Raw genomic sequence first — 15,329 nt, 5'->3', positions numbered from 1 at the left:
CTGGTAGCGGATGAATGTCTACCGCCCAGGAGTCGGCGCCCACAGTTTATGACCGCTGCTGCATGACAATCAGAATCGTGAATTTGAATGTAAGATGCCGCACTCAAGGACTCTTCACGCTTCAGACCGACTACTCAAGACTCAGACTGTTCAGCGGAAAACGGCAGCCCGGTACGGTACGTGGCAAATGCAATGCCAAAGCTTCGCACGCTAAAAGCTGCAGGACCGACCCTTCTTGCTTCCTTTCATTCTTGATTCTGATCACCTTTCCCATGCCTCCTAGCGCTACACTTACCTGTGCCCGCCTTCTGCCCCCCTTTCCATGCAGAAGCACACTGATCCCAAAGACCCCCCCCACCGTTGACTTGGTGGCATCAGCTGACGGCGCGGTCCTGGCGTACCGACAGCTCTTGCCTGAGCTATATGTATGAGCAACCTGATGTGTCGGCTCAATAATTGCGCTCTTTTCTGCTCGAAATGCTGTGACTGACTGACTGACAAGCCAGCTGAGCTGGTGAAGTAAAGGCAAGTCATGTGTGCCTGATGCATGCAGCTACAAATCAGCCACTCGAGACTCACAAGACTCACATGCAGGCACGCTGTCGTACTGTAAGATGAGACTACCGTACCGGCTGCCTGCGTACGTTGTGCTAGATCCTTTACGATTTCGTGTCTGCAGAATCTCAACTCGTGACTGCAGTCAAAGAGTCTTCAGTGGCACCATGCACGAGCCAGGTCAGCATCGAATTGAATGAATGTTCATAGAGCATTCTGACGGCCGGCCTATTGTGCAATCGCGACAGTTGATGATCAACAGTCACGAGTCCCGACAGCCCAAGTCTGGATCCGAGGGTGCCCGTCAAGCTTGACTTGGCGCTCTGCTCATAAACTCATAGTCCTAATTCGCGAGTTGTTTGCGCTTCATCGGAACGCTCTTGGCTGCTCACAGGTCGATCACTTGGTATCGTTCCCATGGTCAAGGATCAATCACGAAGTTGGCGCGCTGGACAATTGAACATCTGTGACGTAGACCAGACCGCGTCGCGCAAGCCTTTCCAGCGACGCATGCTTATCAACGCTCCGCGCAAATGACTGACGGTGGTCAATGAGGGGACAAAATATCGAGGAAGAGATTCACGTCGAGCCTAGGAGTGCTGGTCGTGCTTCGAGGCGTCGTGACCTCTGCGGTCCACCTTCGGGGCCGCATGGCAGGTGCACGGTCACGAGGGAAATAGGGGGCAGAAGTGAACCCAGGTGACCCACGCTTTGCGACTTTGTGCAGACTCCTGTGGCCTGTGCAGCACGAAGTCATGGCGGGCAGGACCGTAGCGTGACCGAGCCTAATCGATCGGTATTGCAACCGGCGGATATATGGTCTCAAGGAACAAGAGGTTGTTCTCTCGCTAGCTTACACGACAGGCTGCGCTGGTCCAATTTGAGCAACAGATACTTACGAAAATTGTGAGGTGCAAGCTCGCTGGTCCGCAAGTGAAGAAGCCCCATCAAACATTCCAGCGATCGCGCACAGACCCTTAGAGCTCGGGCCTGCGAAACTGAAAATCATATCTATTTTTGGTCTCTGGGCGATCTGGCGCGGCTTTTCAACGTGGTCGAGTAGTGATATGAAGCGTCAGATCAAACCTCAGCACTGACCCGATTAAGGATCTTGACCGTGCTGACGACGGAACGTCCGTGCAGCTGGACGTCGTTTCCGCTTGCGGCTCTCCATCGACATGTTAGATGCGATCGCCAATGCTCCTTTCCGAACCACTGCCAAGGAAGGCTACTCGGTCGCCGAGCTAATAGAGCAGGCAGGGCAAGCTTGACTCCGACGGTAATGATCATTGGAAATCTGTTGATGCGAGGAAGGGGAATCTCTCCGCCTTAGCAAGGTCGCACATTTCCTGCTGAGCCTGAACCTGCTGGCCAAGAGCCCCTCAAACCTGGGCAAGAGTTTGAGTGTGATGCACTGCCTTGCGAGCTGCCCGTCGCAGTAAGGAGCATCGCGGTCAGGAGTTTCGATCACCGCACCTAGGTCGTGAGTCCCAAGACAAGCGTGAAATCAAGTCTTGAGTTATGAGTGTCAAGTCAACAACAGTCTTTCGGAAAGTCAGGTTGAGGGGGTCTGATCTGTGAGTGTTTAATAATGGGGAGATGGAAGTTAAAATTCGAATCAGACCCTCGAGAGTCTTCAATGCGACCACATTAATTCTATGGTGACACGTCACTCTGGGTCTTGAGCTTCAGGCTTCATTCAAATCAGGCTCACTCAGAAGTCATCATATGCAGCAGCCTTTTTGTGTGAGTCTCGCAAACGCCGCGGTCTTAATTCCGGCCGCGCACGCGTTTATCTGCCTCAGTCAGAATGTGAATCGAGGGGTTCCTCGTCTGCGGATGCTGCTGCAGTGCTTGCTAGTCTGCATGCGTGGCGTCTTATTCCGAACTGCGAAGTCGAGTGCACCGCTGCACCTACAGCCGTGCAGGCATCAGCAGCATCTGCACAGAAAAGCATGGCAGGGAGATCGCAGGCTAATCCGCAGGCCCCCCCAAACGGCCGGAGCACGTACCGGCCTCGAGTTGGCTGCCCCCTCCATGCAAGAGCAATTCGCACGCACACGCGCACACCTGGCAGCGGTCGTGAGGCGTGGCTAATCCAGCTGGTGAGGGCCCGTTCCTTGTACCTCACGCGGCTCCACAACTCGTGACTTCAAATCGAGATTACAAGGTGTGGTTGCCTTGACGCTTTGCTGCTCTCGCAAATCGTGTATCTGACTACTCGACATATCGGTAACTTTGGTGTAGTCCTCTTCCTGCCGCGCATCATCCTCGTCTGGAAACACTTGGCGGATGGTGCCTCTACATTAGACAGCATCCTATCCAGCAACGGGCTTCTTGCGACCCAGCTTCGACATTCCACAAGGTTCCCCATCGACCCTTACGGGCAAAGCGGCGGTCTCAGCAGCTCTCAATTGTCAGCACGGCTTCCTCAAGTCAGGACCTTTCTGCTAGAGTGGACATCACTCCCGGCCTCACCATCCAATCTCACCTCGTGCTTGGCACTGCTCGGACTTGCTTCAACTGATTGAAGTGTCTGCACGTTCCGAACGCCCGACTTCAGCTTGATCGACCAACGGCGCGTCAGTGATCATCCCCGGCAATCGAACCGCAGTCTGAACACTGTCCTTGACACCACACGAGTGTCGGTGCTGTTCTCGATAGGCCTAGTGTCCCACTGCGGCAATACCTAGCGCCAGGAGGCCTCCGCTACAGCCTTGGCAAGGTCTCGTCGGCAGGCATCTCACGTGTCTTCGACAGCCTACAACTCGGCCACACGGTCACGAATTGTCAAGGTGGGACCACACCATGACCTCTGTAGCTCCCTACACAGCCTCTTCATCGGCTTCGATGAAGGAGGCCGCTGCTGTCGCTGCAGCAGCCGAGGAGTACGGAGACCTTTTCAGCGGCTTCTCAACGCCTCCCTCCGCCTCCACTACTGCCATCTCCACGCAAAGTCAGGCGAATGGTGATTTCGGGCCAGGCGAACAGGCCGTGTCATCCGGGATCATGGCCATATCACCTTCTGCCGCCGAGACAGCGCCAGTCACAGCGCCACCAGCAGAACGCCATCAGGCAGGTATCTTTAGTGAGGGGGCAGAGTCATTGGAAGCTTCCGAAGCACGGAGAGGCGACCGCAGTCAAAGCACGAGCAGTAGTGCGGCCGCACCCATCAGTCCTGCTCTGAGCACTGCCGGTAGCGTCAAGGACAAGAAGTGGAAGTCAATGCTCAACAAATTTGGGTCCATCGGCAAGAAGGGCCCCGGCTCGGATTTGGCTCGCTCCACCGACTCTGACGCTCACACAATGCCGAGCTCACGTTCCGTGAGCGCAAGTCGAGGAGCAGGCTCTGCGTCAGCGACGTCGCACAGCTTCCAGCCCATCGCCGGCAGTACCGTCGTGGCGGACCCCAACTCGCTCTCTGGTGACTCTTACGAGGGCTCTATTGAGACCCCTGGCAGCTCCACACGGGACGTCAGCCGTTCCGCATACAACACCAGCGCTACGACAACAACGCCACCAAAGGAAGCCCGCTCACACGGCGCGGACAAGTCTGAGTCTTCGACAGGCGCCTCAAAGCTAAAGCCTGCAGTCGATCTCGCGGATGGTGCGGTGCTAGAGGATGACGGGCATCTCACCCTACCAGGTATTGCACAAGCTGGTCCTTCCAGCCCCAACGGCAGCACCACCAGCGGACACACAAATGGAGGCTCGAGTCCGGGAAGCAGAAACGGTAGTGGTTTCGCCTCCAAGTTGTTGCGACGTGTCTCTTCAGCACCAGACACCAACAAAGTCGCTGCTGCTCAAGCGCGGGCAGCGGCGGCTGCCGCCGCCGCCGATGGGATGCCAACTACTCCCACAGCCAACAACAATCTGCTTTCGCCCAAGAATGGCACTTCTGGTCACGGTGCGCATTCTGTGTCTGAGAGCGGGGCGCTAGCTCCATCGACACCGCAGGCAAGACTCGCCCCTGGAGTAGCTCATGCCGTCGGCGATCGGACAGCTCCGGATGGTTACTTTCCCAACTCACCCGTCCGAATGGATTCCAATGCGACGTCTTTCTCCTCCAAAGATTTTGAGAAAGGGGCTCGATCGGTCTCAACACCCAAGCTTCGCTCTGGGATCATGTTCCCTGGCTCGGGCAAAAAGGGTGGAAGTGCGAAGGCCGGCTCAGGCGAAAAACATCGCGGGCCATTGAGCCCGCCAATGTCAGGCAACAAGCTGGCCACGTTGCAAGCGAATGGCGAGCAGAGTCCGGCGCCCTCTGGCAGAGCCAATTTCAGGAGAACATATTCTAGCAACAGCATCAAAGTGCGCGAGGTTGAGGTCGGCCCGAGCAGCTTCACCAAAATCAAGATGCTGGGCAAGGGGGATGTCGGCAAGGTCTACTTGGTGCGCGAGAAGAAGACTGATCGCTTGTACGCAATGAAAGGTAAGCACCGCAACTGCAACGTCCAAGGCGCCTTGCATTCCGCTGATCGTGCTCACTTTGCCTGCGTGCAGTGTTGTCAAAGAAGGAGATGATCAAGAGGAACAAGATCAAGCGGGTAATGGCCGAACAAGAGATTTTGTCGACCTCCAATCATCCATTTATCGTCACGCTGTATCATTCCTTCCAGTCCGACGACTATCTCTATCTATGCATGGAGTATTGTATGGGCGGCGAATTCTTCCGCGCCTTGCAGACCAGACCAGGAAAATGTCTTCCGGAGGAGGATGCCAGATTCTATGCGGCAGAAGTCATCGCCGCCTTAGAGTACCTGCACCTGATGGGCTTCATCTACCGGGACCTGAAACCAGAAAGTAAGTGGCAGTCTGCACCTCATCACGCTTCTGTGGCTCACGCACCCTTGTCGCAACGTCCAGATATTCTGCTTCATCAATCTGGCCATGTGATGCTGTCTGACTTCGATTTGTCTGCAAGAGCCACGAGGCGAGGAGGCGCTCCTGCTATGATCCGGCAAGCTACCCCAAACAGCGCGCCTCTGGTCGACACTCGCTCATGCATTGCAGACCTGCGCACGAACTCGTTCGTAGGTACAGAAGAGTACATCGCACCAGAGGTCATCAAAGGGTGCGGGCATACCAGCGCAGTCGACTGGTGGACCTTGGGAATCCTCATTTACGAGATGATCGTGAGTGCAAGCCTTCGCGCGCCTCTGCCAGCATCGAGCCAGCTGACGCTTGAGGCGATTGTTCCAGTTTGCGACTACGCCGTTCAAGGGCTCCTCTCGCAATGCGACCTTCTCGAACGTGCTGCGAAACGAACCTGCATTCCCCGAGTCAACGCCTATCTCTTCTCTCGGCAAGTCGATGATCCGCAAATTGCTCATCAAGGACGAGATGCGACGACTCGGATCGCAGTCTGGTGCTAGTGAAGTCAAGACGCACAAGTGGTTCAGTCCTCTCTCATGGGGTTTGCTAAGGCACACCACTCCACCTATCGTGCCGGCCTACTCGAATGGGCTTGACGCCATCAATTTCCGTACCGTTCGAGAAAGCCGCAGCCTCAACCTCGACATGCAAGGCAACAGCACTGCAGGCGATGACGCTCCTTCTTCGAAGCACAAGGCAGGAGATATGAAGGCTTCCGCGGGCAAGAAGAATGTCAAGGATGAGGATGGAGACGCGGTGGCGGCAAATCCCTTTGAAGGTTTCAATAGCGTCACTCGTGTCATGGAGGTCTAGCGTCATGACGGAGGCGTCGATACTTGGTACACCAATCTGCAGATTCTTCATCGGCCGTCTGGCTTGAGTCGAGCCTCACCGCCACCCATCATCGCTTCACTGATTCTGATCACCGACATTCTCACCAAGACGGTCTCACAAGCCACGTTTCATCGCTGGCGTCACTTGTCGCACACACGACTCGCCGTCGTTCGGGTCGTGAAACAACATCCATCCATCCAGTCCCCTGTCCCTACGCATTCCATTCTCGTGCTTTCGCCCCAATGCTCTCAGAATCCGCATCCCAACCCTGCCTCGACTCGACCTGATCTAACGCGACAGCCAAGTCCCCACGTCTCGAATCATAGCTGTCGCACTTCTGCATGACTCAAACTTTTCCCCTTTCTCAATTACACGCTCCTCGATGGACCGAATGCTCAGCTCATCGACGATACTGTTGTGAGATGGCGAGAGCAGCAGGCATGTCGTTGTGGAGGCCCCTCGCAGAGGGAAAACGCCACAAACTCGCTGGCCTCTTCGCTTCAGGATGTAGCGTGGGAGCGAGCTTCGTGCGGGAGACGACGCGCTGCGAGTCTGCTGGACTGGGGTCGCGGCGCGCCGCTCGTCTGTCCTTGCCTAGCTGTGTGAGTGCGCAGCCCGATGCAAGATGTCAGCCTGCGCTTTTGTCGACGGCCCAACGCCGGCCCAGGTCACCTTGCATCTGCCTGCTGTGCAAGGTTGCGTGCGTGCCCGGGACCTCAATTCGAGTCACGGGTGTTGCAGGTTACGATGTGCAGCGATCGCACGACGACCCCTTACTCGTGACTTGGTGATAGCAGTCAAAAGTCAAAGTGCTTCAGTCAAGAGTGTACCGTCCAGCTGATTGATGGGATTGTGATTGCACCATGATGGTCAGTGAGTCTCAAATTCTGTCCAGCTCTCTTACCGAGTGGTCCATTCCCGAGGCGAGGCGAGGCGAGACAGAGGCCTTGTCGCACTTGACATTGCTGCCCACCATGTGCACGATTCAACCATTGTGTACCAGAGAGTAGCAGTAGTAGTAGCAGTACTGGCAAGCACAAGTGCACAATTCACGATACAGTACGAATCAAGACCAAAATTTGAGAACGCAAAACGCGGGCGGGCGAGGTTGCTTCTCCTTGCCGAGCGGTCCGGCCGAGCAGCGGATGTACTGCCCCGCCCTGTCACGCAAGAACGGTGCATGCATCACGCACAGCATGCAGGAGGATGTATGCGCTCGCCTGCAATCGAGCATGGGCCGTGCTGAATGCAACACCAAGATCCGCTCCCTCTTGACTGTGACGCTCATATTCCCACCAACGAGGACCCAGCGATAAGCCTACACAAAAGCGGTGTGAGCAAATTGATCAGCTACCATACCGTAGCCAGGGTCGATCTGCTTTCACGCGCAACCGCCTTGCCAGTGGCCGTTTCACTCACACCCGTCATTGCTGTATCTAGGGCTCCCCCGCGCCTGATGCACATTCACATTTGACCTCCACACAACCCCAACGGAAGCAGCATACAAGGTTGCCTGGCACGGCCGGGCTCGCAACCTCGCTCATTCCTGCTCGAGAGTCTCATGTCGACGAGTAAGGATTCGCCACTCACCTCTACACAGATTCACCTAGCTTCCCCGATCGTACCCACTACTCAAGTCTGCCCAAGTCCTCGGTCGGCGCGACCAGGGTTAGTAGAGCTACATGGCCGTCACGCGCTGAGCCACCAATCTTGAATTCTTGACTCGGAAGCAAGGGAATCGCTGGAGGGTAGCACTTACGATTAGCAACGAACGACAGCCCCCGGAGTCGCGAGAAAGCTCAGTAAAGACGCAGAAAGGCACGATGATTGACCACCTGCTCGGTAGACCGTCTACCAGGTTGAAGAGGTTGCAGGTGCTGCTCGTCATTGCCTTTTGGTCCTGGGTACTCAAAGCTGGTGGACGAGATGGACCAAAGCGGGTACCGGGAACCTTGTGGTTGTCCAAATGGGGACGTGAGTGTACGATGCAAGCTGATATGGAGCTGTCAGGTGCTGGCGTGAAGGAGTGGAGCATCACATCTCGCGAGCCACATGTGCATGAGATGTCCATAGAGCGCGGGTGTCTGTGAGCCAGCAAGTTTCTGAAAAGCATGCTTTACTCCATTTGCAGGGCGGTGGTCACCCTGGCAGATTATTGTAGCGACCCTAACGTCGGTGTACGCCATTCGACATCTCGATGCTCTCTTTGGCTTCGGCGCCCCAGAGCCGCTAGCTAGGATGGTAAGTTCCAGTGGTCGCAAGGGATGCAATCCGGCGGAGGCGCTGAAGCTTAAAGCGGCACATGCATCATTTGCTAGTACTCTCGCTCCTTTTACCGGGTCACATGGATCGTCACGGCACTAGGTGAATATGAGAATGAGTAAGGCACAGCGATTTTTGAACACTGACGACCCTACTCATCACCTCAGACGCTGGTTTCGCGACCGCCATGACCATCAAGCCTGTGTGGCTGAGAGTGAGCAACGACTCTCGGGTATCGTAGTTACTGCAGCCGACTCGTAAGCTGACGGGTGCTTCGAGCCGAATCAGGACATCGCGAGCATTCTTTTCTCTCTGTACTACATTGTGTATGCCAACGAGGCCGACGAGAAGCTGAGGAAGTTCAGAGCTTTCTGTACCATCGAGATGATTCGCGCAACCTGGCACAAAGTGAGTGGGCCCGCCATCAAAGCGCGAGCGCTTGCTTACTCCGCTGACATGGATGTGGAGTTCTCTTCACATCGTACAGACTACTAATCCATACATCCGAGCCTTCACGGTCGTCCATCGACCGAGCCTGGGCATCGCGAGACCACTGTTACTGCCCAGACCCGCCCTTGGCGCGCATGCAAAAAGGCCCACTCGTGCGTGGCTCTTTTACGCCGGGACAGAGAAGGAGTTGCGCGAAGAGGAAGAGGTGAGCGCATAGACAATCAAATTATCACAACATGCGGAAGTTGAAGCTTATCTGCCTTTCCATAGCTCTTGCTCGACTTTCCCGGTGGCGGATTTGTGTGCATGGACCCGCGCCATCACGAGGAGAGATTGCGACAAATGGCCAAAGAAGGCCAGCGGCCCGTTCTGTCGGTAGATTATTGCAAAGCGCCGGAATTTCCATTTCCCGTGAGTGGTGTCTCGGTGCCTAGGATGTGACATCGAGCTCATCGTTCGCCCTTGATCTTGGAAACAGTACGCTCTAGAGGAATGCTATGACCTCTACCGCACGCTGCACGAGTCAGGCGGTAGTGTGATCGGCATGTCGGGCGCCTCCCAATTTCGAATCGTGTTGACTGGTGATTCTGCTGGTGCTAATCTGGCGGTGGCCACCCTATTCAAGGTGCTTGAGTACCCGCAGCCCCACATTCAAAGTGCTTTCGCAACCAAAGCGGCAGGCGGCCCAGGGAGCAAGCCTCCTGCCCTGCCGAAACCTCTGGCGATGGTACTTGCATATCCCAGTCTCAACTTTGGCTTTTCCAGCTGGATGAAAGTGAGTGTTGGATCTCGTCACCTCCGCTGCAAAGTGTCTGTCATCGTTGACACTCAGTCGCCGCACAGCCCGACCACATTAGGGTGCTCCGGCAGCAGAGTGAGGTCAACCTCGAGTCTATAGCAGGCGACTCTGTCCATGCCGTGAAGAGTAAGGGGTCGCCACTCAATCCAGCACGATCTCGATCACGCTCACGACGAGGTAGCCAAAGCTCAACCTCGGTGCGACGGCCTTCTTCGAACATGCACCTGGATGAAGCCAAGGGTCGTCACGAGAACGCTGGCTCGCGCAAGGGCGGCAAAGGCAAGGAAAAGCCCTCTGTGCCCTCAAGATATGAGTCTCTAGCTTCTCAAGCAGAGCTGCATCTAGCAGAGCGGGCCTCGTTCACCGCGGCTGAACCGCAAAGTGACGATGGCGATATGTCGCCCCACCAGCCTGGCGGAACGGTCTCTGGCGACTGGGACAAAGACTTGTGGATGCGAAGGCACCCGAGCGATCTCGAAGCTGACGCAGCAGCGGAGGCGGAAAGAGCTGCGATCGTTGCAGCCGAAGAGCAGCAGCGGATTCTAGAAGCTGCTGCCTCCAAAGCTGATCAAGAGATGAGCGACCGACAAAAGACGTCGAGGGTGAATACTCGCCTGACGATGAGTTCCATGGCAGGCTACTTTCAAGATCGTATCTTGACGCAGTCGATGATGAGAGCAATGGCGATTCTTTACGTCGGCCCGAGGCGCCAGCCCGACTTTGATCACGACTATTTCTTATCCCCAATCGTCGCCCCGGCACGACTTCTCGCGGAGTTTCCACCCTGTCTCTTCGTGTGCGGAGAAAAGGACCCAATCTGTGAGTCGCTCAATTTGAGCCACATGTGCGGGGCCATCTCTTGATTCTCAGCTAACTGGCTCTCTTGTTAGGCGACGACACTGTTGTGATGGCTGGTCGCATTAGAGAGGCCAAGCTGGCGAAGCAAGCGGAACTGAAGCGTCGCAGGGCTGGCGCTTCTGCAAGATTCGGAGAACAGCTTCGCATGTCGCTTGGCGGGTCTTCTCACGTGCAGCATGATCCTATTGAAGACGAGACCGTAGAGGATTGGGTTCAGATGCGCATCATCGAGGGCTATTCACATGGTTTCTTGCAGGTAAGCACAGGTCCACTTGTCGCCTTGACGTGATCTGGCTACAAATTGCTCAGCCCATGTTTTGGACTGTCTCGTCTCCAGATGTCGAGCTTGCTTCCGGAGGCGAAACAGATAATCACCTTCATTGGCCTGTGGATCACTGAAAGCTTCGACGACCGCAATGACGAGCTCGACGCGATAGCTGCAAAGCAGCAAGTGTCCGCAACCCAGAGTGCTCATGGAGAGCACGGGCTGCAAGCGGTGTCCAGCGCTGCGAAAACCATTCCGTTGCAGCTATCAGCATCTGCCGCTCAGGGTGATGACGATGATGACGACGAGCCTCTTAGCTTCACCCCTCGCTCAATGCGATCCCCTACTACGAGCACTGCCGAACTGCCTCCTACGAGCCCTTCGCAGACATCTGCACCGACCCTTGTCGCCAGAGGACAGCCTTCTCCCAGCGCCACTGGGGCGAGCGAAAAGCTCCGACCACCCGCTGTCGCTGCGCTTGCTCGCAATCATCGACCATCGTCGTTCAGCGGCACCAACACGGCGGACAGGCCCAAGCAAGTATCGGACCTGGCGGCTGCCCAAGCGGAGGAAGCCGACTCTCCAGCCAGCCGCAGGCGACTCTCGGATTCCAGCAGCTCCCTGGTCGCTTCCCGCAGAGCGGCACGCGAAGCCGCAGGTACCGCTTTGGGGTCACGAAGGTACAGCAAAGAGCCGAATGGTGCAGGAGGTGGTCCTTCTAGCGCGCTGTTGGATGAGAAGTACCAAGCTATGCTTGTCAAGGAGAGCAGCTTGTTGCAGCGTCGACGCGAGGACGCCTTGGCCAGCATGACTCAAGGTGACGCTGCAATCGAGAATTCGGCGGTCATCTCGAGCGACGAGGAGTCGGAGGAAGACGAACAGGAAGCATCAAGGGGCAGAACTTAGCACCTTGCTTCGAGCGTGGCGCCCAGAACATGATCCCTTTAGAATGCCAAGCGCCTTGTCAGATCATCTGGCATCCCCACGCAAAGCATACTCGCAAGGTCTTTTGACGTGCCCCATGTATTTTCTAGCATTATTAACAATGCGCATGACCGGATCTCTGTTTCACGCTGAGCCTAATGAAGCGGCTCTTGCTCTGGCTGTTCGCATTTTGGGCCTCTATCCAAGCAGACTCGTGTGGTCAATACCTGCACATGATTAGGAGAATCACGACCTAATGGTGGTGTGAGTCGTCAGCAGTCTTACGTGGGCGCGTCGCCGCATGCAGCGGAGCGAGTGTGAGAAGGGTTCCGAGTACGTCGCACTTACATCTTGTACTTCATACCAGACCTCTCGTCCCTATGCTGCCAATCGATCTCGATGTCCAAATCCCGATTATTCTTCTCGTTTGGTTTGCAAGCAAAGTTGCCTTGGATCTTGTCGCCCGCGCTGACGAGGAGCATGCCGGGAATGTAGAAGACGGTCTGCTTCCAGTGCGTGTACCGACTGTGCGGGCCCGTGCTGAAGCGCACTGGCTTGTGACATGCGTCAAAGGAAATGTCGAACCATGCGAGGAAAGCGTGAACATCTACATGCGGCAGAGCAAGTGAAGCGTCGGGTCAGCGGACTGTCGAGAGCGCGTTCGAGCGGCTCTGCGGTTTGGCTGTCCTTGCTGCGTATTTGTCCGCTTGCACTCACAGTCGTTCCTGGTAGCGGTCAGCTGGAAGCTGGACTTGAAAGCCAAATCCTCCTTTGTGCACTTCAACAAGTCCAAGTGGAGCACTTTGGCAGGGTCGCAAACAACGCTCTTGAGTTCCACAGTGTCCACTAGAGGCTCCTTGAGAGCAATGTCCTTGATGCAGCTGTAGTCGAAGCCGTACACATCATCCCAGAAACCGATTTTCTCTTCCTTGTATTCTTGGTCCTCAATGGCGGAGAGGAAGAGAGTTGCACTGTCTGGCATGAGGATTCCGCCTGGGGCCTGAACACAGCGAAGGGATAATTGAAAGGAGTGCGATCAGGATGCCGAGTGAATGAGCGGAATGAGCGATTGCAATATTCGAAAGTGTATGCTGTGACTCACAAGGTATTTGTCCCTTGCCAACAGCACGGTGTCGAGCATCGACTCGTACAATAAAGCGTAACCCATCTGGTTGGGTGACAGAAAGACACAGCGTGGAGCTTTCTCATCAGCGATGACTCGGGAGTTCTTGTTCGAAGATGCCGTAGACTGACCCATTCGGAGATGATGACGTCCACCTTTCCGTTGGGTCCCAAACCCAAGTCCACCTCCTCCAACTTGCCCTTGACGAGGGTGATGACTGCGATGCACGAAAGGAAGCGCGAATAACATGAGGGTGAGCATGAGCATGCTCGCGGTCTCGACAAAGGCACGGTACATTGCAAAACCACGCTATGATGTATGCGCGCGCGCAACTCACCATCGCTGAAGCCATTCTTGTCCACGATGACCTTGGCCTGTTCGATGATTTCGCTCATATCCACGCCCACGACCTTTTTTGCGCCAGCTTTGGCAGCAAACATGCAAAGGATTCCCGTCCCGCACCCGACGTCCAGCACCGTCTTTCCCTTGAAGAGATGAGGATTGTTCATGATCGCATTTCGATACGAGTCCGTTCGGACTGTATCTTTCAGCATCTCTTCGTGAATGCCGAAGTGAGCGTAGGAATCGGCGTAGTAGTCCCGAGATGTCATCTGCGCTGATCCGGCCGCGAGGGGCGCCGCCGCAGCATTCGTGGAGCTCGACATACCGAAAGCGGTGGAGAGTGTCGAAATGCGCTGCCTAGAGACTCGTGGACGCCTCGAGGGGAAAGCGCTGAAGGGGTCGTACTTGCAAAGTAGACGAGAGCTGAGCCTTGCTGCAAGAGGTCGGGCGAAGAGAGGAATGTCGCTGCTGGGCGCGCAAAGGCGGACGCTTCGTTGTAGCGCCCCCGAGGTATTGCAGAATGAAAGAGGTTGAGCTGAGGGTGAGAGACGAGCTGCTGTTTTTAAGAGACAGTGTCGGGGGGATGTGAGAGTGGAGATGCGTGAGTGACAGTAGGCGTACTCAGTCGAGGTTGGAGCTGGTCTGATGACAGCAATCGAGTGGTAATTACAATCGTGAATGTGAATGGCGCACCCATCATCAGCAGCTGCCTGCACCTCGCCAAACTTCACAGCTTTGATGAGCAGCAGCTCAGCTGCACTCGTGACTTTAAAGCTGCAGGCGCACGCAGATCGCCGCGCATCGCCAACTTTTTTTACTTCGCAACTATAGGTATACCTGTAGGTATATACCTACATAGTCACGAGTACCGTCACGAGTATATATAGCCAGCAGCAGCCTCCCGGCCAACGCCCGCCCGCGCTCGCGCTCGCGCTTCTGCAGCGATCACAATCCTGAGAATCTGAATGTGAAGCAATCAAGAATCTTGAATGGAGTGCTCGGCCGCGCGTCGTACGGCTGGCATCCACCGCTCTGTATCACGGTCAAGTCAGGAGCTACACGGTACCGCATATACAGTCTAGTGTATCATACACGTATTCGTCATCGTCGACGTGCTCTGACCCAAAGATACGACGACTCTCCTTGCGGGTGGGGGTCCAGCAGCTAGCATGCATCCTGCAGCAACAGCAACAGCAACAGCAACAGCAACAGCAACAGCAACAGCAACTCGTCAAGTCGATCAAAGAGACACGCGAGGCTAAGCGCTTGCTATACGCTTGGAAGTGTCCAGCGTACAGTACCGCGCAAACCCCTGAGCACAGCAAGGCAGAGTGAGAGTCCCAGCGCGAGCACCTAGCTTGATCGAGGGCGATTGCACGCGCATGCGATTCAAGTGAGGTGTGATGCGTGTGTATGTGTGTGTGTGTGTGTGTGTGTGTGTGTGTGTGTGTGTGTGTGTGTGTGTGTGTGTGTGCGCGTGAGCGACTTGGCATACATGTTCGAAGGAGTTACTAGTCTTGAGTGTGAGGTCTTGAAGCAAGTCGAGAGTGTGGTCAAGAGTCATAAAGTGCATGAAGCCTATGCATGCAAATCACGAATGTGAATGTAGGAGCCCTGGGTGATGCTCGAACGTCTGGGGTTTGATCATGGCACGTCCTCGCGACCTAATGAGCTGCTTTGAGTCGATGTTGACCCCAATTTGAACACAACAGCCATTGGCCATCGATCGCCCTTCCGATGAACTCCCTCTCAGAGCCCCGCGAAGAGGATGAAAGGTGAGAGAAGGGGAGAGGCCAGGACTGCTGGGCTTCGTGTGGGGTCGTCTGGATGGTGTGGATGGTGGGACAAGGGCTTCTTCGCACGCTGACCGATCAGCATGCGTCAAAAATGAAGAAAGGAGAGGCGAACACGGCAGTCTAATGGTTCCATTGCAAAGCACCTCGTCCTTCCGCCTTGGTGCGTTGGCTACGTGCGGACTTGTTGGGATGATAGATGGTGGTAGAACAGGAAGAACGCTGACGCCCCACCGCTGGATGTCTGCG

The 15,329-nt window shown here is 55.6% G+C and overlaps 4 protein-coding genes across 4 annotated transcripts; 3 read left to right on the top strand and 1 right to left on the bottom strand.

Moving 5' to 3' along the window:
* Nucleotides 1-3,363: 3,363 nt before the first annotated feature.
* IE81DRAFT_343885 (Pkinase-domain-containing protein) lies at nucleotides 3,364-6,243 on the top strand (the record flags this gene model as incomplete). The annotated part of the gene is made up of 4 exons (XM_025515755.1): nucleotides 3,364-4,987; nucleotides 5,059-5,358; nucleotides 5,422-5,690; nucleotides 5,758-6,243. The coding sequence occupies 4 exons, from the start codon at nucleotides 3,364-3,366 to the stop codon at nucleotides 6,241-6,243; spliced, it is 2,679 nt and encodes an 892-aa protein (XP_025373424.1).
* A 176-nt stretch (nucleotides 6,244-6,419) lies between these two features.
* IE81DRAFT_2079 (hypothetical protein) lies at nucleotides 6,420-7,110 on the top strand. The gene has a single exon (XM_025510946.1). The coding sequence runs from the start codon at nucleotides 6,606-6,608 to the stop codon at nucleotides 7,053-7,055; it is 450 nt and encodes a 149-aa protein (XP_025373423.1). The 5' UTR covers nucleotides 6,420-6,605; the 3' UTR covers nucleotides 7,056-7,110.
* Nucleotides 7,111-8,087: 977 nt separating this feature from the next.
* Nucleotides 8,088-11,804, top strand: IE81DRAFT_327331 (alpha/beta-hydrolase; the record flags this gene model as incomplete). The annotated part of the gene is made up of 11 exons (XM_025515072.1): nucleotides 8,088-8,238; nucleotides 8,396-8,505; nucleotides 8,583-8,628; nucleotides 8,694-8,740; nucleotides 8,815-8,934; nucleotides 9,014-9,181; nucleotides 9,247-9,387; nucleotides 9,455-9,751; nucleotides 9,820-10,594; nucleotides 10,666-10,889; nucleotides 10,971-11,804. 11 exons carry the CDS (start codon nucleotides 8,088-8,090, stop codon nucleotides 11,802-11,804), a joined length of 2,913 nt encoding a protein of 970 aa, XP_025373422.1.
* Nucleotides 11,805-12,205: 401 nt separating this feature from the next.
* Nucleotides 12,206-13,556, bottom strand: IE81DRAFT_281124 (S-adenosyl-L-methionine-dependent methyltransferase; the record flags this gene model as incomplete). The annotated part of the gene is made up of 5 exons (XM_025511510.1): nucleotides 12,206-12,429; nucleotides 12,540-12,822; nucleotides 12,925-12,990; nucleotides 13,077-13,162; nucleotides 13,283-13,556. Coding segments are annotated over 5 exons (933 nt in total), but the record flags the coding sequence as incomplete, so codon positions are not given.
* Nucleotides 13,557-15,329: the final 1,773 nt, after the last annotated feature.

Source organism: Ceraceosorus guamensis, assembly GCF_003144195.1.
Source record: "Ceraceosorus guamensis strain MCA 4658 unplaced genomic scaffold IE81scaffold_1, whole genome shotgun sequence".
Taxonomy (NCBI): domain Eukaryota; kingdom Fungi; phylum Basidiomycota; class Exobasidiomycetes; order Ceraceosorales; family Ceraceosoraceae; genus Ceraceosorus; species Ceraceosorus guamensis.
This window is presented reverse-complemented; position numbering and strand designations above follow the sequence as displayed.

Coding starts and splice junctions, on each gene's coding strand:
- IE81DRAFT_2079 (XM_025510946.1), top strand. CDS start 6,606: ATGACTCAAACTTTTCCCCTTTCTCAATTACACGCTCCTCGATGGACC.